This window comes from Polyodon spathula, chromosome 2 (assembly GCF_017654505.1).
Source record: "Polyodon spathula isolate WHYD16114869_AA chromosome 2, ASM1765450v1, whole genome shotgun sequence".
Lineage (NCBI taxonomy): Eukaryota > Metazoa > Chordata > Actinopteri > Acipenseriformes > Polyodontidae > Polyodon > Polyodon spathula.
This window is the reverse complement of record NC_054535.1, coordinates 99,303,534-99,331,230: the sequence shown is the minus strand read 5'-3', so window position 1 is coordinate 99,331,230 and position 27,697 is coordinate 99,303,534. Positions and strand designations below refer to the sequence as shown.

The window sequence follows — 27,697 nt, the reverse complement described above, 5'->3', positions numbered from 1 at the left end:
TAGAACAGAAACGTATATCTGACCCGTTTCTTCGTGGAAATACAATACAATCCTTTTTTTGGTTATGGCGTTCAAACTTATTAAAACAAATAAATAAAACAAACAGTCATACTGCTTATAATAATCATAGCAGCACATATAACTAACAGTTATTGGCCCCAAACAATATTAGACATTATTCACTTGTGTCTGTGGTCACTTATTTGTATATTTCTTATTATTCCTGGTCATGCAATTTAAAATATAAAATGTACCACATTTTACACAGACACAGTTCCACAAGCTTTGTGTTTGACCTAAAATCCAAGCAAGGCAAGAGACAGGAGGCTTGCTGAAGTTTCTTTCCGAGAGCTTTCTTTTCACCAAATGACATTGTAACACAATCCTCTGAAAATGACTGCCTGCCTTAAGACTGTCATGAATCCTCAGAGAGCGAGGAGATTGGAAAGTGAACAAGATATCCTTTAGGGAAGTCTGTATGGCTTGCAAGAACACACATCTCACAGAGCTACTGACTTGCAAATGTAACAAAACAATTATTATTATTATTTTTTTTTTTATTATTATATATATATATATATATATATATATATATATATATATATATATATATATATATATATATATATATATATATATATATATATATATATAAAAACATGTTCACACGTAACCAGTTGACAGTAAGGTGGAGGAAGGCAGTGCTCAGAGTCCCTCAGTTGTTGAACTCCCTTTTTGGGCAGACAGTGGGTGCAATGAGAGTCCAGGTGTAGAGAAAGACGCAGACCCAACAGGAAGCCATCTTGATCCAGTAGGTGGACCAGCTCCCATGGAACAGCTTCTCAATTTTCGCATCATCGAAACTGTTAGGTCATTAAAAATAAAACAAGTTAATATTACCAGTTCAACCAGCAATTAGAGCCAAACCCCTAAAACAATGAACACTTAAATCACCTCTGGATATTTAGCGGCCCATTCGTTATTCTTTATATTAAGACAGAGAAAGTCACATTGCACGTTTTATTTGCATGGGCCATGATGCAATTACAGGTACATTCCCCTCTGAATTCCTCTAAATGACACAGTTCAAATCCAGCTTAGGTTGCAAGTTATTAGGTTTTTGGTCATCTCTTGCTAATGGATCTGTTTTTTCAGTCAATATTGCCCCATTGACCATAGCTTAACCCATTAAGTGTCACTGTCCTTATGTGTGGACAGGCTACTTTGTAATTTTTTAAGAACATTTTTAACTGGCATCTACCTGTTATTTTATTCTTCTCTCAACTGTATTGTTATGATAACAGTTAACTGCATAAGTTACGTCTAAATGTAATGTATCAAAATTACATAAATACAGCTTGTGTTCTGACATTTTCAAAGAAAATTATATTTGGTCCTTAATGGGCTAAATCCGATATGTAGGTTTTACTTACTGGAACCAGTTAGTGACAGTCATCATGACGTAAAGAGATCCGAGGAAGAAGACAAAGTGAAAAAACGCATAGCTGTAAACCGTGCCTTCCTTCTCATCATATATCACTGCCTGCCCTCCAAGTTTATTATCCAGTTCATAATCACCTGTACAGAGTAAAACAGTATTTACTGATTCATTATATCCACATATTCATTATTACTTCTAAACTGTAAGGCCTAGACACCTGGGCTGGGACAGAGATTCCACACACTGAAGACATTCAGTTATCAGTTCTGTTGGGCGTGTGTATCTATTTCAATAAAAAACATTACAACTCCATGGGGATGAGAGTCATTTAGAGGGCCACAGTGTTTCAAAACCCACTGCTTTAAGGTTTTCTTTGTGTAAGAACCTTTAAACTAAACAGCAAAGATCATGCAAGGTCATTGGTTAATGCTGTCTTTTTTGTGCATAAGAAACCAACTCAGATTTTAAATGGATTTGAAGGTCTTTCCCAGCATCAAAATACTGGTTTGAATTGAGAGAAAATCCAGAATACTTTCACATTAAACTGAGTCTCTGTCTCTTCCAAGTGAAAGCGCAAAATAGTAATGTGTAATATGAGCATGTATGTAAATCAGCAAAGGTGACATCACTGAAGCTTATAGCACATTAGCACAGAAACAAGCTTGGCCACTTCTCCATGTTAAGGTCATCTGAGTGGAGCACATATTATTGAGGTAAAGACGATCTTACTAATATTTTGCTACATATATAAAAGCTTCCTAGGAAACATGATGCAGACATGCTGCTGGATCCCCTTGGCTTTCATATTTGGTGTCAGTATCATTTATTGTTCATATATGAATGTTATACAAGTGCATTAGAGTAACTGACCGTGTTTTGCTATGCAATACCTTTATTTCACTCGCTTGCAAACAAGTCCCAATTGAGTGTAAGAAATGTACCCATTATTCTAAATACCAGTATTTAGGGGGGTTAGTATGTTCTATTCGTCAGACTGCTTGTAGCTAAAAGCCTCATCAGCTTCAGAAGATAAATAATGAATCAAACAATGAAGTACCATCATCTTCTGGGCGACAGCAGAAACAGCAGCGCGCCACCTGAGGAACACAAAATACACACAGCGATAGTGTTACTGAGAAGACACACAAAACTGACAAGCAAACTTAGAATGGACGCCACAATTTTTTTGTAGGCTTCTCATAGTGAAAGAAATGAGTTACCCCACTTAGTGGAAATAAAACCGAGGTGCTTCCCGATAAATGTTGCAACAATTGTTGCTTTACAGTATTCAGGGTTGTTTTTTGTATCGCTCCGTTTCACTGACCCTTAAACTGCGAACTTTATAAATCCTGCAATTCAACACCCTTATGATATGCAATGCGAGCAGATCTAATGTTTCAATAGCTATTTATTATGAAAACATTGTTTCATCCTTTTGTATGCATCATACGTTAGCATGTATTGTTACTGCAAAACATACATTACATGCTTGCAGCATTATATGGTGCCCATTGAAAACATTGAACATATGTCCCTACCACTGGTATTACACGTTTGCGCTTGCTGCAGATCGTACCTCGTTGTCAGGGACATTGGTCTTGCACACCCGAAGAGCCGCAGTGCTCGATCGTGTTGTAGAGGTCAGACTGAAAATAAAACAGACCCACAGGCATTTACTGTACACAGGATAAAAGCCCCAAAGAGATTTTCATTTAAGCTTTTTTAAATCCTCTGGACCTTAAAGTCAGGGGTGAAAATGTGATTCAGATCTCCTGCAGTGGTCTCTCCAGGCTGCTGATGTACAATAAATGTGATTCAGATCTACTGTAGCTGTCTTTCCAGGCTGCTGAGGCACAGTAATGTGATTCAGATCTCCTGTAGTGGTCTCTCCAGGCTGCTGAGGCACAGTAATGCGATTCAGATCTACTGTAGTGGTCTCTCCAGGCTGCTGAGGCACAGTAATGTGATTCAGATCTCCTGCAGTGGTCTCTCCAGGCTGCTGAGGCACAGTAATGTGATTCAGATCTCCAGGCTGCTGAGGCACAGTAATGTGATTCAGATCTCCTGTAGTGGTCTCTCCAGGCTGCTGAGGCACAGTAATGCGATTCAGATCTCCAGGCTGCTGAGGCACAGTAATGTGATTCAGATCTCCTGTAGTGGTCTCTCCAGGCTGCTGAGGCACAGTAATGCGATTCAGACCTCCAGGCTGCTGAGGCACAGTAATGTGATTTAGATCTACTGTAGCGGTCTCTCCAGGCTGCTGAGGCACAGTAATGTGATTCAGATCTCCTGTAGCAGTCTCTCCAGGCTGCTGAGGCACAGTAATGTGATTCAGATCTCCAGGCTGCTGAGGCACAGTAATGTGATTCAGGATCTCCAGGCTGCTGAGGCACAGTAATGTGATTTAGATCTACTGTAGCGGTCTCTCCAGGCTGCTGAGGCACAGTAATGTGATTCAGATCTCCTGTAGCGGTCTCTCCAGGCTGCTGAGGCACAGTAATGTGATTCAGATCTCCAGGCTGCTGAGGCACAGTAATGTGATTCAGATCTCCAGGCTGCTGAGGCACAGTAATGTGATTTAGATCTACTGTAGCGGTCTCTCCAGGCTGCTGAGGCACAGTAATGCGATTCAGATCTCCTGTAGCGGTCTCTCCAGGCTGCTGAGGCACAGTAATGTGATTCAGATCTCCAGGCTGCTGAGGCACAGTAATGTGATTCAGATCTACTGTAGCGGTCTCTCCAGGCTGCTGAGGCAGAGTAATGTGATTCAGATCTACTGTAGCGGTCTCTCCAGGCTGCTGAGGCACAGTAATGTGATTCAGATCTCCTGTAGCGGTCTCTCCAGGCTGCAGAGGCACAGTAATGTGATTCTACTGTAGCGGTCTCTCCAGGCTGCTGAGGCACAGTAATGTGATTCAGATCTCCAGGCTGCTGAGGCACAGTAATGTGATTCAGATCTCCAGGCTGCTGAGGCACAGTAATGTGATTCAGATCTCCTGTAGTGGTCTCTCCAGGCTCCTGAGGTACAGTAATGCGATTCAGATCTCCTGTAGCGGTCTCTCCAGGCTGCTGAGGCACAGTAATGTGATTCAGAACTACTGTAGTGGTCTCTCCAGGCTGCTGAGGCACAGTAATGTGATTCAGAACTACTGTAGTGGTCTCTCCAGGTTGCTGAGGTACAGTAATGCGATTCAGATCTCCAGGCTGCTGAGGCACAGTAATGTGATTCAGATCTACTGTAGCGGTCTCTCCAGGCTGCTGAGGCACAGTAATGTGATTCAGATCTCCTGTAGCAGTCTCTCCAGGCTGCTGAGGCACAGTAATGCGATTCAGATCTCCTGTAGCAGTCTCTCCAGGCTGCTGAGGCACAGTAATGCGATTCAGATCTCCTGTAGTGGTCTCTCCAGGCTGCTGAGGTACAGTAATGCGATTCAGATCTCCAGGCTGCTGAGGCACAGTAATGTGATTCAGATCTCCTGTAGCAGTCTCTCCAGGCTGCTGAGGCACAGTAATGTGATTCAGATCTCCTGTAGTGGTCTCTCCAGGCTGCTGAGGTACAGTAATGTGATTCAGATCTCCTGTAGCGGTCTCTCCAGGCTGTTGAGGCACAGTAATGCGATTCAGATCTCCTGTAGCAGTCTCTCCAGGCTGCTGAGGCACAGTAATGTGATTCAGATCTCCTGTAGCGGTCTCTCCAGGCTGCTGATGCACAGTTCAGTTGTAATAATTGGGTAGCCCTCAATCTTATATTGGAGAAAATGCGTATTTACATTTTACTTTCAGGTAGTCTGTAACTATTTCACTTTCCAGGTCATTTCACCTAAGCAGATTTACAGATGGTCTTGTTAGTGGTAACCACTTGAAAGCTGATTAACAGATTTTTTACTTTTATTTTTTGTGCTGCTTATAAAACTTTTTTTTTTTTTTAAACATTTTTTTTTGGACACTCCTAAGAAGCTCAACTTACCAGGAATACAGAACACAGCCAAACAATATAATGGTGCCCAGAGCTGGAACTAGCTTGTTCTCATCCTGTAGGCCTGAGCTGAAGGAAGGGACACAGATGGTAATGTTATTACCATTCGGCCCCTTAACTGCAAGGAAATCAAACCAGAGTTAAGAAAGAATGAAGACGAACATGACCATGAATGTGGACGGACAAAACACATGCACATTTTACCAAAGAAAAAAGGTCTCTCAAGCACACAGACGTTTCATTCTTGTTTTTGTAACGCTAAACCTTTTAAAAACAGGAGCAAATTACAGACTAGTGAAACACACTTTGAGAACAGACCCCATGTACATTACACCTCACAAAACAAAAAACCCATATAAGAACATATCATGCACACAGTGTGTGTGTGTGTTTATGTTATTGCAATAACAGGCTCTCTAAGAATTCCTTGATGATCAGTATGGCTCATAACCAACAAGGCTGGACAGCTCTCACGTCAAAGACTTAACCCTTTGCGGTCCTATGTCGGACCAGGTCCAACATTACAATCTTCCCTTTCCAGTCCGATGTTGGACCCTGTTCGACACCATCACAAAGACGTCAAGCACAGGTCTCTAGTCTTTTTTTCCTCCAGAAAAAAGATGGAGATGCAGTACTGAGTGTCCTTGTGCTATACAGTGTCTTTACATAAGAACATAAGAACATAAGAAAGTTTACAAACGAGAGGAGGCCATTCGGCCCATCTTGCTCGTTTGGTTGTTAGTAGCTTATTGATCCCAAAATCTCATCAAGCAGCTTCTTGAAGGATCCCAGGGTGTCAGCTTCAACAACATTACTGGGGAGTTGATTCCAGACCCTCACAATTCTCTGTGTAAAAAAGTGTCTCCTATTTTCTGTTCTGAATGCCCCTTTTTTCTAAACTCCATTTGTGACCCCTGGTCCTTGTTTCTTTTTTCAGGCTGAAAAAGTCCCTTGGGTCGACACTGTCAATACCTTTTAGAATTTTGAATGCTTGAATTAGGTCGCCACGTAGTCTTCTTTGTTCAAGACTGAACAGATTCAATTCTTTTAGCCTGTCTGCATATGACATGCCTTTTAAGCCCGGAATAATTCTGGTCGCTCTTCTTTGCACTCTTTCTAGAGCAGCAATATCTTTTTTATAGCGAGGTGACCAGAACTGAACACAATATTCAAGATGAGGTCTTACTAGTGCATTGTACAGTTTTAACATTACTTCCCTTGATTTAAATTCAACACTTTTCACAATGTATCCGAGCATCTTGTTAGCCTTTTTTATAGCTTCCCCACATTGTCTAGATGAAGACATTTCTGAGTCAACAAAAACTCCTAGGTCTTTTTCATAGATTCCTTCTCCAATTTCAATATCTCCCATATGATATTTATAATGTACATTTTTATTTCCTGCGTGCAGTACCTTACACTTTTCTCTATTAAATGTCATTTGCCATGTGTCTGCCCAGTTCTGAATCTTGTCTAGATCATTTTGAATGACCTTTGCTGCTGCAACAGTGTTTGCCACTCCTCCTACTTTTGTGTTGTCTGCAAATTTAACAAGTTTGCTTACTATACCAGAATCTAAATCATTAATGTAGATTAGGAATAGCAGAGGACCTAATACTGATCCCTGTGGTACACCGCTGGTTACCACACTCCATTCTGAGGTTTTTCCTCTAATCAGTACTTTCTGTTTTCTACATGTTAACCACTCCCTAATCCATGTACATGTGTTTCCTTGAATCCCAACTGCGTTCAGTTTGAGAATTAATCTTTTGTGCGGGACTTTCTGGAAATCTAAATAAACCATGTCATATGCTTTGCAATTATCCATTATCGATGTTGCATCCTCAAAAAAATCAAGCAAGTTAGTTAGGCACGATCTCCCTTTCCTAAAACCATGTTGACTGTCTCCCAGTACCCTGTTACCATATAGGTAATTTTCCATTTTGGATCTTATTATAGTTTCCATAAGTTTGCATATAATAGAAGTCAGGCTTACTGGTCTGTAGTTACCTGGTTCAGTTTTGTTTCCCTTTTTGTGGATCGGTATTACGTTTGCAATTTTCCAGTCTGTCGGTACCACCCCTGTGTCAAGAGACTGCTGCATGATCTTGGTTAGCGGTTTGTAAATTACTTCTTTCATTTCTTTGAGTACTACTGGGAGGATCTCATCCGGCCCAGGGGATTTGTTTATTTTAAGAGCTCCTAGTCCCTTTAACACTTCTGCCTCAGTTATGCTAAAGTTATTTAAAACTGGATAGGAACTGGATGACATGTGGGGCATGTTGTCAGTATCTTCCTTTGTAAAAACTTGTGAAAAGTAATCATTTAACATATTTGCTATTTTTTTTCTTCATCTACGATTTTGCCATTTGTATCTCTTAAACATTTAATCTCCTCTTTGAATGTTCTCTTGCTGTTGTAATATTGGAAAAACATTTTGGAATTGGTTTTAGCTCCCTTAGCAATGTTCATTTCTATTTCTCTCTTGGCCTTTCTAACTTCCTTTTTGACTTGCGTTTGCAGTTCTGTGTACTCTTTCTGCGTACTTTCTTTTTGGTCCTTTTTTAATGCTCTGTAAAGTGCCTTTTTTCGCTGAATATTTTTTTTAATTGATCTATTAAACCATTTTGGCAATTTAGTTTTACATTTAGATTTGTCTACTTTAGGGATATAATTGTTTTGCGCCTCTAGTACTACATTTTTGAAGAACAACCATCCTTCTTCTGTGGGTGTTTTCTCTATTTTACTCCAATCTACTTCTGTTAGTCTCTGTTTCATACCTTCATAGTTTGCTTTTCTAAAATTGTAAACCTTAGCTTTAGTCTTTACTTTTGGGGATTTAAAAAACACTTCAAATGAGACCATGTTGTGGTCTGAGTTTGCCAGTGGTTCTCTGACCTCTGTTTTAGTTATTCTATCTTCGTTATTTGAAAAGACTAAATCAAGGCATGCCTCCCCTCTAGTGGGTGCCTTCACAAATTGTGTTAGGAAGCAGTCATTTGTCATTTCCACCATTTCTATTTCATCCTTCGCGCTACCCACCGGGTTTTCCCATTTTATTTGGGGGAAGTTGAAATCCCCCATTAGTATGGCTTCTCCTTTGCTACACACATTTCTAATGTCATTGTATAACAGATTATTGTGCTCACCGTCTAAATCTGGCGGTCTATAGCATGCTCCTATTATTATGCCTTTTGAATTTTTGTCTGTTATTCTGACCCATATTGATTCGGTTTTATTTTCTTTTTAAACCTGTTTTAAAAATTTAAACAGCGTGTGTAAAAATAAACAGCGTGTGTGAAAATAAAATGGACCCTATGCGCCTGACAAGCGCTGAATAAATGAACCGCTAAGGGTTAATGAACGCAAAGTCACCTTATTGCTTGCATTTGTTCTGTCAATTACCTTTTGGTGCTGGGAAACCACTTGGTAGTCATAACCAACCACAACAAATATTCCACCATCACCCACTCAGCTCACACGTTAGTTCCCATTTTGTATAAGAGGATGTGCATTGTCAGATACATCATCTACAAATCTCCTTGCAGGAGGAGGTCACATTGTATTTGCTAAGCAGAGTTAAAAGAGACTCACTTTGTTCTGCAGGTTTGCTTGCCAGTGCAGAGTACGTGAGGTACATGACATAGACGCTGATAACTCCTGACTGCAGCAGACCAGAGTTTGGTAGATCTGAAGGGCAAATTCAGAAAGAGGTTAAGAACACAACCCTAAACCTTTTATAAAACACATACTTTTAAACAACCTCACTGAAACCATGTTCCTCCACACACAGCAGTGTGCTGTTAGCATTCTCTTGTTATTGTATCTCTATATTTACCAGTATTTTTTACTTATGTCATACCTCACTTTACATGCAATAATTATTTGTAAATATTTGACTTTTGTTTTTTGTTTTAAGTAGATTCTTACGTTTCTGAACGCATGGAGTGATGGCCAGCATTGAGACGAATAGGCAAAGGCCAGAATTGACCCCCAGGAATATCTTGTTGAGTGTGCAGCCCTCTGCATGGGTGTGGAATATACTCATCAGAATCAGGGCCCCCACGGCCACTGAGAACAGAACGAGCGTGACCAGGGCCAGAGCCGCATACCACAGCTTGTTGTGCTTTGTACCTGAACTCCTGAGAAGAAAAAAAGAAAAGATTTTTAGGGCACAATGATAAAAAACAAAACAAAAAAAAATCAAAAATTACAGTATCTGAATTTGAGTACCTCCTTCCTGTTATTCTCTAAACTGAAACTCCCAAGACTGAATGCAAGAAGTCTTGACAATAAGCCCCACCCCCAGGTTGTATAGTATACCTGTATTGTTTAAAGTTTGTGAAACAAAAACTCAGATATATAGGCTATTTAAAAAAAAAAAAAAGAGAAGCATCAGCAGACACAGAAAAGTGACTCATAAACACCCCATCATGGTGATTCACTGTAATGAGCTCGATTTCCATGACTAAGAATCCGAGGTGCAGGCCAGGAGTCTTCTTGGCGTGATCTGTATGTGCAATGTAAAAAGAATGAAAAAAAACCCTAACACAACCGTATAGAGAAGGAGTCTTTCTTTCTATTCCCTGGAAAAGCAAAAGCACACCTCTGCTCTCTTTCATCTCAGTTTGCAGGGGAAAAAACATGGTCTGGTCTCATACTTATAGTGCAACAAAGTATTTAATTCTAGGTTTACCTTCATTTTTAAACCTACACAAACCCACAAACTATGTGTAAAGGAGAGATACATCCACACTATTCTTATTTCACAAATTCATTTTTTTTAAGTTTTGATATATACATGACAGCTGCCAACATCAGACCAACACCTGAATTAACTGTCTTTTTGGAGGTACAGTCCACTAAGCTGATCCCTGGAGCCCGCATTACACTTAAGCCATCAACATCAACATTCAACATCCAGGCAGAAGGATATCGACATCATCAGATGGAAGGAAAAGCAAATGGATGGAGATCCAGATGGATCACATTAGTTTACTGTAAAACTACATCTTAGTTGGTGTTTATCTTGGCGAGAGCCGAGTTCAAATCAGCATAAAGTTAACATCTACTCTCATGTAAGGGAAATCATTACGTTAGTAACAAGATGCTGTGTTAAATCTTCTGCAGGCATCAGTTTTATTGACAGAAAATGACGGGAGATGATTCACAGTCTTACCAGTTTTTGTTCCACTTGTGGGCAAACTCCACTAGGAGGATGAGCTGGATGACCAAGAAGAGAAATCCTCCTGTTGCCCCGACATAGCGCCACACTGCAATCCACAAAACAACTTCTTATACAACAAGGACTGGAGTGTGTCCATCCTCATTCATATAAGAACTGCAATGCTATGAACTTCATGCAAAAAAATTATATATCACAGTACCAGTCAAAAGTTTGAGTACACCTGCTTGAAACCAGGTTTTTCATGATTATCTATGCTTTTAACTGTATAAACTTGCCTATAAACATTTCATATTTCAGTATATGATACATGTACTTATATAAGCTGATAATCATAAGTGAATTACATTCAAAAATTTAATTTAAATCTTGTCAATTTCAATGAAATAGTCACCCAAAGCAAGGGGATTTCAGTCTGAAACCCAAGTCAGTTAAAAGTCTGAAATGTGTACAACACGGTGTTAGAACACTGGCCTAAGTATAAAAGTGTCTTTGTTAGATGTTCACTGAGTTAACTAGCATGTTACCTGATTACCCTTTTGTCACCAATTATTGTTAACACGTGAGGGTCAATGATTATATATATATATATATATATATAGACACACACACACACCAGCATGTCACTGACATTCACAGCTGCATCTATTCAACTAAAAACAACCCTTTTACTCACTATTCTGTATTTTATCAGAATTTCCCCAGTCCTACCAAAAGTTTTTTGAAAAAGAGCCTGTCCAGTCATGTCCATTATACTCAGAGGCTGCCCAGTCATGTGCATTATACCCAGAGCCTGTCCAGTCATGTCCATTATACCCAGAGCCTATCCAGTCATGTCCATTATACCCAGAGATTGCCCAGTCATGTCCATTATACCCAGAGCCTGTCCAGTTATGTCCATTATACCCAGAGCCTGTCCATTATACCCAGAGCCTGACCAGTCATGTCCATTATACCCAGAGCCTGTCCAGTTATGTCCATTATACCCAGAGCCTGTCCAGTCATGTCCATTATACCCAGATGTTGCCCAGTCATGTCCATTATATCCAGAAGCTGCCCAGTCACGTCCATTATACAGTCTTTAAAATTTCCCACTCAGTCCTTTATTAGCAACCCCTCCCAACTCCAGTGTTCAAAGAGCACTCACTGAAGTTCTGAAATCTTGTTTATGTAAATGTAAGAGACAGCCATACCAGAGGATTGTATTAACCAGGGCTGCTGAAATGAGCCTCGCTATGAGTGTATTGTGCAAACTATGTCCTTTGTCTGCATAAGGTCTGTTGAAATATAATATATATATATCTATATATATATATATATATCTATTTATTATATAATATAATATATATATATTATATATATATGCCCATCTTAATAGAATAATACAGATCACCACCACTGCCACTTTCAACAAAAACTTGAGGAAGAGGAGATGACAGGGCCTTTCCTGCATCTCACATAACTTGCTTTCACACAAGATATATATATTTGAACTTTCTGAAAGTTCCTTTTCCCAAAAGTACAAAAAAAAAAAAAACGGTAATTCCTGTAGTCTCAGCATGGTGCAAGGATTCAGGGAAGCTTTAATAGTCCTACATTTTTTACACATGTAAATACTGGCAATGCAATGCTAGCATGGCAATCCACAAAAACATCTAGGAAATGAAAAAGCTTTGACAGCAAGATCAGAGAGTAACTTGGTACAGTGCGTTGACTCGGAGACGATAAAACAGCAGCACCCTCAAGAAATTAACAAAAATCTCCCTGAAAGTGTAATTTGTGCAATTCTACAATCAAAAGAACTACCCATTGAAAGGACTTTATTACCCTGCTTGTAAAAAACGATACAGAGACACACAAGCGGATTGTGTAATGACTAATTAAAGTGAACATGCCTGGGCTTACACAGACACTGCGTAAAAAAACTTTTTTTTTTTTTTTTTTTTTTTTTTTAAATCAAACAGCAATTTTCAAATCAATGGCTGTAGAATGAGATAAGGTTTTATACCAGGACTTAATGTATATGGACAGTTTCACTACCTCCACTACCCTGTACATGACTGTTTAGAAGCAATACAAAAGTGAAACAATTGGAGAATTTCAACCACATTGTCTGTCCAGATCATCAGAGAATGAAGCAGACTAAGATGAAAGAAAGCATACTGTACCATTAAGGAATGTGTCCTGATCCGGAATGAAGAAGGCTCCCGAGCAGCAGGCGAGCAGGACTGCAAATTTCAAGAACCAGAACCTGGGTTTTCAAAACAAACACACTCTGGATTACATCAGTACACTAACCAGACAGCCCTCCCCACACCCACTAGGATTTCCAATGCAAACAGGTTGTATGGTGAAAGCGAACTTGAAGTCACTTAAAATCTTTTAAAAATTTTTTTTTTTTTAACTGCAGCCTTTTAAGTTTGATTCTGTCCACAATTAACCAGAGAAATCTCTCAGCAAAACTAAAGTGTATGGATTTCTTGGCTGCTCCTTTGTGCATTGTATTCCCTTATGTCTGCTGCCTTCAGAATAGCAGCAGCATTCTTCCCCATGCCAAACTGTTAAAAGCAGTATGAGATGCACAGCTCTTCTGAGAGATCTAAAAAAACAGCAAGCTGCTGAACAGCTAACTGTTTTTAAAACTGCTTTTATTGCTTTAACAGTAAGCACCCTAAGGCAGTAAAATAGTCATATTAACTACAGTACGATGAAAGTTTAGCACCAGATTGTTAGCTACAAAACCATCTATATATTTGTACTGCTTTTTACTGCTGCCAGCTGCAACTTCTGGTGTTTGTGAATTATGTAATGAAAGGTTATGATCACTGCAACGAGATGAACTGCTGGTGTATTAACCACTGCACAGAATTGCTGGTGCATTAACCACTGCACAGTCTACAACACTGCAAAGGTACAATTGCTATGCTACCAGCATTGCACCAGGATTTCAACAAGAAGGCAATTTCAAACGAAACGAAAAAGAAACCCAATTAGCTTAAACACATACCCGTTATGGACGCGTGCCCGGCAGCTCATGCTGTCTTGTACTTTGATTGTGAAAACAGCGAAGGTAAAGAAGAAGCAGGCCATCCCAAAGCAGACCTTGTAGACGGCTGAGTAACCCACCAGCTTTTCACAATTCACACCGGCCTTCATGTGTTCACACAGGTCCTTGTAAAAGGGAATCTGAGGGAGAAGAAAAAAGCATGTCCTCTTAGTGAATCTTAGTAAGCTGTGCTGCACTGGCACATGCATTTTTCTGCTTTAAAATTGCCAATTTGTTCTACTTTAATTATTTTATTTTTAGCAACTTTAAACTACCTTGTTGATGTGGTTATATAAAAAAGTGTTTCTGGTTTATCCCTTTCATGCATGGCGACCTCATATGGGGACTGAAAAAAACATCAAAACTTTCTAGTCTGAGAGTATCGTTTGTAGTTTAATAGTTTAACTGCAATGAAATACGTAGCTATAGTAACTACACCTGGGATATTAAATCAGCCACAGGTTGGGAACATCGAATGAGTGCCATAATATTAGACTTTTTTTTTTGTTCTTGAATCTCGTTATTTCCTTTGAGCACACAAAACAAGCCATCAGAAGAATAGGGCTAACTGTGTCAATAGAGTCGAGTGCTGAAGCAGATGAAAAGCAGGGAACAACTCCCACAGTCTTTCTTTTTGAGGGGGAGGCACTTGAGATTGAGTAAATTGCTTTCAAGAATGCCAACAGAGAGAAGAATGCATGAATCATGAGGCTTGGTGTCTTGAGTACCACTGCTAAACAGTGCTTTCAGAAACAGCAATGTTGGCAACTTGTTTGAATGACAAATATAAACCAAAAAGATGTTGCTATGAAATTGCAATTCATGTTGCACATCTTACAAAAACACCAATTTTGCATGTGAATGCCAGAGAATTCTTCCTTGAATACAACTTATAATATTATATATACAGTGCCTTGCAAAAGTATTCAGACCCCTGACCAATTCTCTCATATTACCGAATTACAAATGGTACATTGAAATTTCATTCTGTTTGATATTTTATTTTTAAACACTGAAACTCAGAATCAATTATTGTAAGGTGACATTGGTTTTATGTTGGGAAATATTTTTAAGTAAAAAAACTGAAATATCTTGCTTGCATAAGTATTCAACCCTTGTGCTGTGGAAGCTCCCAGTTCGCACCGATGAAAGAAATTGCCCAAACAAGGACACAATTACCTTACCATTGGCCTCCACCTGTGAACCATTAAAGTTGCTGTCACATTTTCTGGATAAAAACCCCACTGTTGAATGATCATTGGTAAGGCTGTGAATCTGAAGGAAAATGAAGACCAAAGAGCATTCTACAGAAGTTAGAGATAAAGTAATACAAATGCAGAAGCCACAGAGAGGCCAACAATCACTTTGAAGGAGCTACAGAATTCAGTGGCTGGGAGTGGAGTAATGGTGCACCAGTCAACCATATCAAGAGCTCTGCATAACAATGGCCTGTATGGGAGGGTGGCAAGAAAGAAGCCGTTACTCAAAAAGTACTATCTGAAAGCACATCTGGAGTTTGCCAGAAAGCACGAGAGTGACCCAGCTGCGATGTGGGAAAAGGTTTTGTAGTCAGATGAGACCAAGATAGAGCTTTTTGGCCAAAACTCAAAGCGCTATGTGTGGCGCAAACCTAACACTGCCCATGCCTCAAGACACACCATCCCTACAGTGAAGTATGGTGGTGGCAGCATCATGCTGAGGGGGTACTTCTCATCAGCAGGGACTGGGAATCTTGTTACAATTAAAGGAAGAATGGATGGAGCAAAATACAGGAAAATACTGCAAGTGAATCTGCTTCAGTCCACTAAAAAACTGAAGCTTGGGAGGAAATTCACCTTTCAGCAGGACAATGATCCCAAGCACAAGGCCAAAGCAACATTGCAGTGGCTCAAGAACAAAAAAGTGAATGTCCTACAGTGGCCCAGTCAAAGTCCTGATCTCAATCCCATTGAGAATCTGTGGCACTATTTGAAAATTGTAGTCCACAAGTGTCGTCCAACCAACCTGAACAACCTGGAGCAAATCTGCCAAGAAGAATGGGCCAAAATCACTCCGACACTGTGTGCAAAGCTGGTACATACTTACCCCAAAAGACTTAAAGCTGTTATTGCAGCGAAAGGTGGCTCTACCAAATATTAATTTGTGGGGGTTGAATACTTATGCAAGCAAGATAGTTCAGTTTTTTATTTTTCTTAAAAATATTTAACAACATAAAACCAATGTCACCTTACAATAATTGCTTTTGAGTTTAAGTGTTTTAAAATAAAACATCGAACAGAATGAAATTTCAATGTACCATTTGTAATTCAGTAATATGAGCGAATTGGTCAGGGGTCTGAATACTTTTGCAAGACACTGTGTGTGTGTATACATATATATATATTTGCTTAATATTTTGGCTAGAAATTCTCTTTTCTGATTAAGTTTATTTTCAATTATTGACGGTCAAAAACTTAAGGAGCAAATAATTTTTTTTTAAATTAAATTATTTGAAGTGCAGATTCACAAATCTGTTCAATTTTACAATGTTCATTTTCCTGGAGTCATTTTAGAAGGGCATTTACTGTACATCACCCTATCAGTTACACTAAAATGTGGATTGATTGAGGTAGTGGTGCGAAGGCTGAGGCTCAGAAAATGAATTTACTATATCTAGTGCCATGCCATTACTTCAAACTGAAAAAAACATAGACATGTCAAAAGAAATGCAATAGATTTAAAGCAGAAAGGAAGCAGCTGTATTCGAAACACTGCGTATATCGCCTCCAGCAGGCTGCGCTGGGCGAGTGGAATAAGTGAGGGTGTATTGACACTATGAGCCTGGCATGTGTACAATAACACTATGAAACACAATTTTTGTTCCTGGGTAGTAAGTGTTATTTCCTAATTGCTTATGCCTCAAAAGTATAGAAAATGGCTATTATTCCCCACAAACTTTGCTTTTGTGACCAGGACAGTGATATTTCAAAATATTTACATATTTACAGTATAATCGTAAATCCCGAAAAACTACTCACTTCTAAATCTTTTGTAGTCATTTTTGTATTACTTTAGTATAAATACATGTTAATTTGGGTTCACATGTTGTTTTTTTCTGACTTTATGTGAACAAAAAGACACACATTTGCCCGTTTTCCCATTGGAAATAGTGATATTTTGAAATACCACTGTCCTGGTCACAAAAGCAAAGTTTGTGGGGAATAATAGTCATATTCTATACTTCTGAGGCATAAGCAATTAGGAAATAACACTTACTACCCAGGAACAAAAAAATAAATACAAATTTGTTACACAGTGTAATAATTGCTAGAAGCGGTGCTAAAAGCCCTTGGGAATCCTTGCAAAACCCAGTTACTGTTCAGAAGGGTTAAGAAATGCCTAAGAAAGCACGACTGGGGAATTTCATGTCTGTTTCCTTCGGTTTTAAGCATAGTCTTTGCAGTAAGGGTTAATTCTGACTATAACTGCAATAATGAATCACTTCATTCCATTAACAAGACTTGAGTACACGGGAAGCATTATAAATGCATCATTTATGATTTAAAAAGGTAGTTCTTGCTTTTTGTAGCCCACACACAATTATTTTGGGCAGACTGCAGTTAATGCTGTGGAAGCCACAGCAATGCGGTTTTTATCTGTGAAGGGAACGGCAGGCTTTCAGTTTCAATAGTGTTTCCACAGTCTTTTGTTTTGGCAAACAGTAAATTGATCTAAACAGAACAGGCCTGTGAATGAGCTCAGTGTCATGTGAATGAAACCCTGCATTTGATACTGAGAGCCTGGGGCTCTTGGCCACCTGACACTTAAAATTACAGCAAACCTGATGCACAGAAGAAGGATTTCCTTTAGTTTCCCAGGCGGTTTCTTTGTGGTTTAAACCCCATTCTGTACGCTAGTTCCTGAGTGAAAACCTTTGCGGCTCACAGGCTCTGTGTGAAGCCACCCACAGCACTGTCATAACCCCATTACCCACACACTACTCTCCAAGCTGTCTCCGTACTCCTTTCCTTCCACCCATCACTGCTCTTTTCAAATGCATCTTCCCCAGATGTAGACGTCTGCAAATAATTACTAAAGTCCCCTTTTCTGGTAAATACACTAGATAGTGTGCAGGACATCAATTTAACTATGACCTTTTCAGTGCCTGGAAGTACAAAATTAGTGGGTTTTTAAAGATTTTGCTTAAAAAACAAAAAAAACAAGCTTAAAACTAAAGAAAATCTGCAACACAAAATACTTTCAAAATATTCTTTAAATCATGAAAGTTGAACTGTGTGTTTTTATTCTAATTTATTGTATAGTTATCTTATAGAAACCATAAATGTTTTTTTTTGTAAATTAAGTACAAAGTTTGTCTCAAAATAAATAACACAGGTGTTGAATTTAAAACAAGTTAGTTAGTGTTTGTATTCTTCTCTTCTTCGTGCATCCGTGAGTAGAAATAATTATGATTCTAAAACTTAGTTTCAACAAAGATCGATTTTTATACAAATGGTGCTGGGAACTCCCCTCCCCCTAAGCACAGGTTGAAGGGAGCCCAGAGATACAATACAATCTTTGATTTAATACAGACCTAACCGTATGGCATCACCCCTTTCTCTTAACCTATCAGAAATGACTGAATATCATTAACCACTTTCGTTTTTTTACCTTTGTAACATCAAAGCCTATTTGATGTTCAACTCAGGAAACCCTGATGTTATAAAGGGAAGGAAGATTGTTTAAGCTTTTGAAGATTTTAGCCCCCAAAGTGTCCTCTCTGACAAAGCACAGGGTCCCCTTTTAATTTGCCATTTGGTGCATTTTAAAGCCTTCTCCTTACCATCGGTCTTCCTGCTCCAGTAATGAATATTAATACCAAATTGTCTTTTACTTACTCAATCTAATACCTAAGCAGTTAATATTTTAAAACTAGAATTTCTTATAGTGCAAGTTTCTCCAACAGCAGGTGTCACTAATGGGAAGTTGCTGATAAGGACACATTCTTTATTTGGTTTGATATATGGAGGTTGTCTGCTGATAAGGACACATTCTTCATTTGGTTTGATATATGGAGGTTCTTCTCACAAAGAATTATTGCAGTACATTGTGGCAGAGATTTTTAAAAAATGCTGGAAAAAAAAAACAAACAGAACCACCAACATGCTAAATATGCTACTTTTTAAATGTCTGGGTATAATTGCCTGTTATTAACTTTTGGAAAAATTGCTATAGATAGAAACATGTAATTTGCACAGATCAGCATACCTGCTGAGGTTATGTGAGAGATCAAAACAACAATTTAAAATGGAGAGCTAAGCCTATGAAAAAGACACCCAGTCCATACTTTCCTGGAGCATTACAAAATTTTATTTTCAGAAGACATGGTGTGGATGGGAAGCAACAGCAAACCTCTGTCTGCTCTCAACCTGTACAGCACACAAATAACCTTATCTGCTCACAGTCTGTAATAACCCTGTCTGATAACCAGAGACCACTACGTACGAGCAGAGCTCCATCCTTTGAAGCGTTCGTAAGACCAGAGGAAGCCTCCGGAGGGGGGAGTGAGAGCAGGTTTGGAGGGCTGACACTTACGTGTTCTTTCATCCCTTCCGCTACTGTGGGAGACATCATGATGACGCAGATGACAGTGACCAGCAGAAAGTAGAGTGTGTACATGAAGCGGGTTCCAGTGGACTGCTTGATCTTCGGACAGCAACTACAGCAGAGAGAGCAAGCAGCTGATCCACAGCAACACGCCACCTATAAAAAAAACAGGGTTTTACCAAGACACTCCACTACCTGCGAGGGATGCATATATGTGCAGTTTAAAGACTGGAGGAACATCATGAATTCCAACTTCAAACTCTGCCGCTGGCATTCTCCGAGACAATTTCAAATACAAAAAGCCACCTGTCACATCTTATAAACTGCAACACGTTTCAGTTTTTATTTTTGTTAACCCTTTGCAGTCCATTTATTAAGCGCTTGTCAGGTGTCCAGGTCCAATTTATTTTCTCATGCATCGTTTATTTTACACCCGCATTTTATTTTTTTCAGTGTAAAACAGGTTTAAAAGCCACTGCATGGCAAATTGACATCAGTACTGCATCTCGTTTTATCACCAAACTCCTCAATAATGCTATCCAAGTCATTATTTTATTACTATAACATTTAAAAAAGCTCTCCAAATGTTTGTGATATTCTTTGAGCGCTTGATGCAGAAGCAGCTGTCTCCTTTGTTATGTGCCTGTGTTACCTCCGAGGTGCAGGGGCTATGTGTATTGCTCAGATACGCCCCTTTTTTTCCAGCTTCATTCGGCTCCTATCAGCCATTGACAGGTTTTCTCAGCTTTTTCCTGAGAAAAAACTGCTAGAGACCTGTGCTTTACGTCTTTTTAATGATGTCGGACAGGGTCCAACATCGGACTGGAAAGGGAAAATTGTAATGTCGGACCGCAAAGGGTTAAATTCCATTCGAAAATGTCTGTTTCAATAGCATGCTACATATGTCACAGTCCCCATTGTTACGATCAGTGCGTTTGTATTTTCCTAGTCCTTCTAAATATGCACTGCAGCTAAGCAGGGTTCATCCAAACTGCTTGGAACACAGTAGTTTGGATACTTAAAACAAATAATAAATAAATAAACAGAAACTAATTTCCCACCTTTTACACATTTCTATGCGTTGTTTTTGAACGTACACATTTACTAATTAGAATATGTGTTTAAATACCCTTCAAACAGTCGTATCAACTTCATTTATGACGTCTCAAAGGACTGACAATGTTAGTGCAGACACAGGGTCTCATTCTAGTCTCCATGACGATTATTCTCAAACTAAACAGAATGTTGCTACCCTTTCCAGACACTCAGCTGCTCAGCCTGCCCACAGAAAGCTAATTTTGAGAATGCACCCAGACTGAATTTACCCCTTCCCCCCTCAAATGGCAACACCAGCAATAGCTACAACTGCATTAGCATACCATCAGCCAGCTTCTTAACTGAATGCTATGCAGACGCCCCTGTTATTAAAGAACAATAGCAGTCTTCTCTCAAGGTCGCTGCCCCCTTTCGAGACCCTCAATCCCTGCTACCCACAAGGCAATGCTGAATGAGAGGTCAACGGCAATAACCTTGTTATTGTACGTGCTGGACATTTCACACCCTATAGTGCGTGGGTGTGTCACTATGGGAGCAGAGAAAGTACTGTAGCTACCTTCAAGATTGAAAATCATTCAAGTGGGTTGAGTATTTAAAGCCAAACTGCACTGCTAAAATAAAAGGGATGTCTTGCTCACATTTAAGTAAAAAGAAAACACATAAAAAACAAAAAGACAGAGCTCATTTGCAACAGTATTTCCCATATGCCTGCCAAGAATTGCTTTATAAATGTACAGAACTTCACAGTGGTTCACCTACGGTATCATACAGTATCAATGGCACACATCTGAAGAGAGATTTCAAACAATTTTATGCATTTACAGGTACTGTGCATGTCCTACAAACATAGAAATCCTGGCACCATTTCAAGAGATTTAGGTAATTATAGAGAAATTGCACGGACAGGTTTAGGTTAGGTAGCAAAATACAGCCTTGAAATATTAAAATCGAGCAAAGCACTTCATAAGAACACTTAGTGTCTCCTGCTGGTCCCATTCAATCTGGTTCATTTCACAATACCCATTATAAATTAAAGCAAACATATTGGATTAATACTGCATTCTAACACTGAAGGGTTTTCCAGGTCAACCCTTATTACAGAACTTTAACAACTGCCATTTTAAAGCAAGTCACTTTTTCCACCAAAGCAAATTTTCAATGAACTGCTTCCAACTTGATAATAAAATTGTTATTTAAACCATGTGTAACCATGTGTACTGAACACAGCCTGCCAATGTTACATTGAATATCTAAAGTGATGCAGGCAATGTATGTAGTGGGAATTCAAAATAAAAGACCTAATAAATCAATGATAATAATCAAGAATCTACACACTCTGGGGTCATATCTAATGAAGAGGGTAGCATGAGTCTGAGACTGTTCTGCTTTGGGTCAGAATTGATGGGGCTCATCCAGAAGACGCCAAGCAAATGTAGAAAATGTAATACACAAGTGACATCTAGTAGTATCATCAGTGACACTTCAGTATTAGAGACGACTTCATCATGTGCCAAAGTGTGTTTTCTGCACTAAACTATGCTGTAATCCAGACACCTTCATTAGTCTTTTCTCTATTTCTGCCAAATAAGATCCTAGTACTGTATATTTATAGGCTTCGATGTTAGAGTAAACCATAAGAGACGTCAAATCGACACGTATGTACAATTGTAAATGACGACTCATGTTACTGTGCCATAATAATTTCATCTTTATTAACCTTTCTTCTTTTTCAGACTCATAATATCTGCTTATAGAATCCCGAAATAAAAGTACGACCCCAATTCCAGAGCACTGGAATGGTTTAAAGCGCTACGCAATGGGACTAAGCAAAACCCCCATCCCTGCATTCCCAAACATTAGGTCATTTCTAAAACAGAACAGGTCTGCGTTGAAAGCAGTCCTCTTTGTGGCTGTATTCTTGACTAGCAACCCGCTACAGCTGGTTCTCAATTGCATCATCAACACTGTTATTGTAATGCGATAGGCAATGTTGTGTTTAGTAAAGACAGTTTAGGTAAGAAGCCCAACAACACTTAGGAGACAATTAAAAAAAGTGGAAAATATTTTATTAGTTTAATCGCCGCGTTTCGGCCAGCGCCTTCGTCAGGATAAACACCAAAAACTGTGATAACAGGAAGAGATGTATGCTTCTTACTGTAAGTGCGCAAGTATTGTTGTACTGTAGAACTCCAAGAGCTACTTTAGTTACTATTCCTGTAATGTGCACATGGCCACACCTGATTTAGAACTAACCTTTCTGACCCGATAAATTCCTGCTGGTTTTATCAGCGGCTTCAGGTTGCCTATGCAGCAGTGTGTAAGCGTTCATAGTCTTTCCCAAGCCCAACAGCTTACAAGCAGTGAGTTGGTTTCTATTTAAACACAAGAGGAAGATCGGATCTTGGAGACACTGAAACTGGCAGTATGAAACGATGACATCATGCATTGTTTGCAACCACAGTATTGTTAAGAGGTTGCAGAACAAGTTTACAGAACTGTGTGAGACGGGCACGTGATACAGCAGAGCATCACTGCCACTATAACTGTACAGCCAGGTTTTTCTTAGCCCAACAGAAAGGCTGGTCTGGCTTGCAAACCAAAAGAGTCAGCAATCTTTAAACACAGGATTCATTTAAAAAAATGTTTGTTTTATTTATTTCCAAAAGTATGTTTTTTTAATGTTTTTATTTAGTAGTCGCCAATTGATTTCACCCCATTTTTCTCCCTATTTGATATATCCAGTTATATTTCTAAGCTCAGCTCACCGCTACCATTCCTGCACTGAAGACATCTGCCATCAGCCGACCACTTTTTTTCACTCTGCAAACCCGCCATGCAGCCAACCCAGAGCTACAGCGTCGGAGGACAACGCAGCTCTGGGCAGCTTACAGGCAAGCCCGCAGGTGCCCTGCCAGTCTACAGGGGTCGCTGGTGACCGGTGAGTGGAGGACACCCTGGCCGACCTAAGCCGCCCCGCCCCTCCCCTCCCCAGGCAGCGCTCGGCCAATTGTGCGCCGCCCCCTGGGAACTCCCGTCCACGGTCGGCAGTGGAGTAGCCTGGACTCGAACCTGCGACCTCCAGCCTATACATCGCATCCTGTACACTTGGCTTAACGTTTAATTTGACTCAAGGGAATTAAAAACCTTTGCATTACAAATAAAAGGAAACAGCTGTTGTGAAGCACTTACTGTTATCAGTTGTGTCAATGTTTGACAGGGTTGGAAATAACAATCCTAATGCATAGCAGTTTCACCCATTCCAGGTTTTCCTATGATCTTGACTAGTCACATTGTATAGGTACCAAGCTCAGGTGAGTTAACCTCCAGGAATGGATCAAAACTGCTATTCAATGGGAGTGTTGTCTCCTTTCAGGATCTTACAATTAAAGGCTCTTTTTATCGTTTGGGTGAGGCAGCCTTGCTATCTCTGAATGCATAACATGCATTTTCCATACAAATCTTTTAATGACTGACTGTCGCTCTCTTGCTTATAATTAAGCTTGTACAAAAAGTATTTTATAATTGACTGTAAGTGATATGCAGATAACACAATGTTTTGCTTAATTGTGATGTCAATCCAAAATATGTTTTGCTACGAAAGCTAAACATAACTAGAAAAGCAGAGCATACTGCTGAGTATAGTAGCAAGATGCTACTAGCACAGCCCATCGGTTTTTTTAACATAATTTTGATAGTTTTCATGCAGGTCAAAATACAAATGTATCTATGACTTGGGAGAGGTTAAGCTATACAGGTTACAGTTCGTGGCCCCGCTGTTCAGAGCTTGGCAAGGACCCTGTAATTGGAGCTACCACATTCTAATATGAAAACAAACAGTAGCTAGTGTTGTCGCAAGACCCCAACCTGTCCCTTATTGTTGTGCACGATACAGGCATCCATATTGGTAACCACTGGAAATAAAACACAAATAAATAGGCAGTGCTCCTACACACAACGCGAACCGGTACCAAATAACGCACTGTTTGTTTGTTTTTGTCAATTTACTTGATAGCTTCTAAAACACACAGTCACTAAAACTGTAATATACAAGGACAATCTGAAAATAAATAAAGTAACAGATTTTGCTGACACGAGCTTTAAACAAATGAGAGAAAACTGAAAAAACGAACAGAATTTTCTTTGCCCATAAATACAATAAAAACTGTTAACACACTTGTGACGATTTTAAACAAGCAGAAGGTACTGTACCAAAAAAAGGTCTAAAAACCACCGCTTGTTTTAAACAGGAAAGAAAAACACACAATATATAACTGAAGTCCCGGTGAAAAGTTTCAGAAATGTACTTACCTGTCCCAGACAAGAGGTACACATTTTGCTCAATTGAAAAAAAAAATCCTCTTCAGAAAAAAATGCTTACTCCCAGAAGAGATCAGACTCGATACTGTATGAGTTTTCTTCTTCGTGAAGTAAAGCTTCCGCATAAATATAAATACAGTTGGTACTGGTTTGACACTATTTTCGTGTTTTTAAAGACGGTTAGTTATGGCGCTCCAGCTGCCGATTGTCTTCTAAACAAGACAAAGGCACCAAGCGTCAAACGCAGTGTTGAGAACAATACCTATACAAAACCCCTACAGCTGCACTTCTAAACCCGAGCGCTGTCTTCAGTAATAAAGGAAACATTTACCAGACTCCGGATACAGACAAATCAAATTCAACCATTCTGCTGTTCTGACAGCAATGCATTTACACTCCACTTCGAAAATTGTGTTCTCATTTTTTCCCCTTTCAATTACTTCCGTTGTCGTCAGTTGTTTTGGCTGTAATTTACTTTCCGGTTAGACGATACATATATTTTTTATTGTGGTATTGCTATCCACAGTGTGGCTATAATGTTATAAGATGGTATAACATGTATTAATTACCAAAGTTGTATATTTTATATAACTGGATCCCTAGTTACTACCAGTTAATGCATTTATTTCACAAAGATGCAATGGTAAAAAAAGGCACATTTGAAAGGCACATTTGAAACACTGCGTATGTGCATTAAGCCAACCTGTATACCTTATCGCAGCGGGGCGCATTTATTAACACAAAGACATGAATACATGCATGAATAAATACAAGAGGAGATGCTCCCTTATATTAGAAAACGAGAATTGTTTGGGCGATGTTTACAAACACACTTTGATCAAAAAAGGTTGACAGTGTAGCGAGAAATATACTTGCAACAAAAGGAGAAAAAATATGGGATCTACGAAGGTCCAAAGGACAATACAGTGCCTATAGAAAGTCTACACCCCCAACTTTTTTTTTCACATTTTGTTGTCAGTGCCTCAAGAGTTTCATACATTTAAATGATTATTTTTTAACACTTATCTACACACCATACTCCACACTGTTAAGGGGAAAAAAGGTTTTTTTTATTGAGAAAAAAGAAATTATATATTAAAAAATACAAAACTGAAAGATCATAATTGGATAAGTCCCCCCCCCCCCCCCCCGAGTTAATACTTGGTGGAAGCACCTTTGGCAGCAATTACAGCTGTGAGTCTGTTGGGAGTCTACAAATTTTGCACACCTAGATTTGGCAATATTTGACCATTCTTCTTTACAAAACTGTTCAAGCTCTGTCAAGTTCCTTGGAGAGCGTTGATGGACAGCAATCTTCAAGTCATGCCACAAATTTTTGATTGGATTTAGGTCAGGGTTCTGACTGGGCCACTCAAGGACCTTGCATGTACAGACGTTATCCTTCGGGCTCCCTCTGCTGCAGCAAACCACAACTCAACTGTCGCTATTTTATTTGAAAACATGTCACACAGTTGTCGCTAAGATGACACAAATAATATTTAAATTAGTATATTGCGGCTTTCTTCATTAACATATTTCTTCTTAGTACATAAGACAAAACCCCATCAAGCAGTAAACATTCACTCCTATCACTGGGAAGAACATGACAATCCTTCCTCACTAAAATGTGAAAGCACAGCAGAAGCACATGAAGGAAAATCATTTCAGAAAACTGATTTTCTTAAAATATCACTTTTCTGTGTTTACATGATTAACGATAGAAAATCTAATTAGAATTCAACTGTATACATGGATTGAAGTTTTCGGAAAACGCAGGACATTTTTTCATGCAAAGTAGTGTAGTAGTCTAAGTACGATTTGAAGACAGGACATTTCTGCGATATATTGGATTGGTCTCCGTTATAGTGCTTTATCGAAGTGTCAGGTCTTAAATTCAAAGATTACTGTCCTATACCTCTATTCAGATTCCCCACAATTTGCAATCAGCCTTTCCGACAGCTCATCCTGTTCTATATTACAAGTTTCTTTTGTAGACATTATTTTAAATTATCACATCATTTTAAAACTGGAAAACATTTGCTGCTTCAGTATGGGCTATTAACAAATACATACGGACTTTAACAGATGTTTACTTTATCCCTAACTGACTGCAGACTATTACATTTTCTGTTTTCTAAAACCACGTGCAGGAATGAAGGTCAAAGTTTGCACATGTGCAGTATACTATACTGTTTAAATCTGTTCTGGCAGAGGCGAGTTGGGCAGCCCGCCTTCTGCCAGTTTGGAATTAATAAACGCGTGTAGATTGTGGCCGATAGACTAATTACTAGCTAGTTAAACCCCTTGGCCACGATATATAAACCTGCAGTGGGTGTTTGAGAGGCGGAACAAGAGCGACCACTGAGAGAGAAATTTAAAACAGAAATGTACTGCATAGATCAATGCCCAGCCTGACTTCGGTTTTGTCGTTTTATTTAAAACCTTCATTTTCGCTCTGTGAGCTGTTTTTTTGTGTTTAAACATTTTATTTATTTTTGTTATTTGAAAATAAAATGGCGCAAGCGCCATTGCACAGTACCTGCAGTTACTTTGTTTGTTTTCTGTTCCTGCATCTGGCCTGACGTCACCACCTAGTGTCATCCTGTCACAACATGATATGCATTTGGTTAGTTTTCAGAATTTAATCGGAAATTTCTAGGTGCTGTTTTCCGAAAACTGACTTTCGGAATATTCAGATACATTTTCAGAAAACTGTGTTTACATGACTTCATTGACACTTTAGTACAAAAAGCAGGCATTCCAGGTTTCCCAGGATGCTTAGAACAGATCACCAACAAATTCAATCAGCTAAAAAGGAGGAAGGAGCTACATGTGACATTCCTGGATTTGGCTAATGCATATGATTCAATGAACTACTTTGAACATCATTTTATTTTTTCAGCATACCGATGACAATAACAAATTTATTGAGAGTCTACTTTGGAGATTTGCAATTTAGTTTTTCAACTTCAGAATTCAGCACTACATGGCAATGCCTAGAAGTGAGAATAATGACTGGATGCACCATTTCTCCACTGGCTTTTACCATGGCAATGGAAGTAATTATTAGGGCATCAAAATGGGTAGTTG

At 39.1% G+C, this 27,697-nt stretch overlaps 1 protein-coding gene across 2 annotated transcripts; it reads right to left on the bottom strand.

The window, feature by feature from the left end:
* Positions 1–656: 656 nt before the first annotated feature.
* LOC121305022 (serine incorporator 5-like) lies at positions 657–25,030 on the bottom strand. 2 transcript variants are annotated; one of them, XM_041236511.1, is made up of 12 exons: positions 24,599–25,030; positions 19,223–19,390; positions 13,610–13,788; positions 12,771–12,853; positions 10,597–10,690; positions 9,348–9,559; positions 9,012–9,107; positions 5,409–5,535; positions 3,018–3,087; positions 2,499–2,538; positions 1,434–1,578; positions 657–863 (listed from the first exon to the last, which is right to left on the bottom strand). In XM_041236511.1, exons 1-12 carry the CDS (start codon positions 24,620–24,622, stop codon positions 716–718), a joined length of 1,386 nt encoding a protein of 461 aa, XP_041092445.1. In that variant the 5' UTR covers positions 24,623–25,030; the 3' UTR covers positions 657–715. The 2 variants fall into 2 exon arrangements, with proteins under 2 accessions (XP_041092445.1, XP_041092454.1); XM_041236520.1 differs by having other exon boundaries at positions 24,939–25,018.
* Positions 25,031–27,697: the final 2,667 nt, after the last annotated feature.

What these genes read in the sequence shown, in the direction of transcription:
- LOC121305022 (XM_041236511.1), bottom strand. Translation starts at nt 24,622, where the DNA reads ATGTGTACCTCTTGTCTGGGACAG. An exon ending in AAGCAAACCTGCAGAACAAA is followed by an intron (nt 5,536 to 9,011) that starts GTGAGTCTCTTT and finishes ATTTCCTTGCAG; the next exon opens with TTAAGGGGCCGAATGGTAAT. An exon ending in ACTGTCACTAACTGGTTCCA is followed by an intron (nt 864 to 1,433) that starts GTAAGTAAAACC and finishes ATGACCTAACAG; the next exon opens with TTTCGATGATGCGAAAATTG.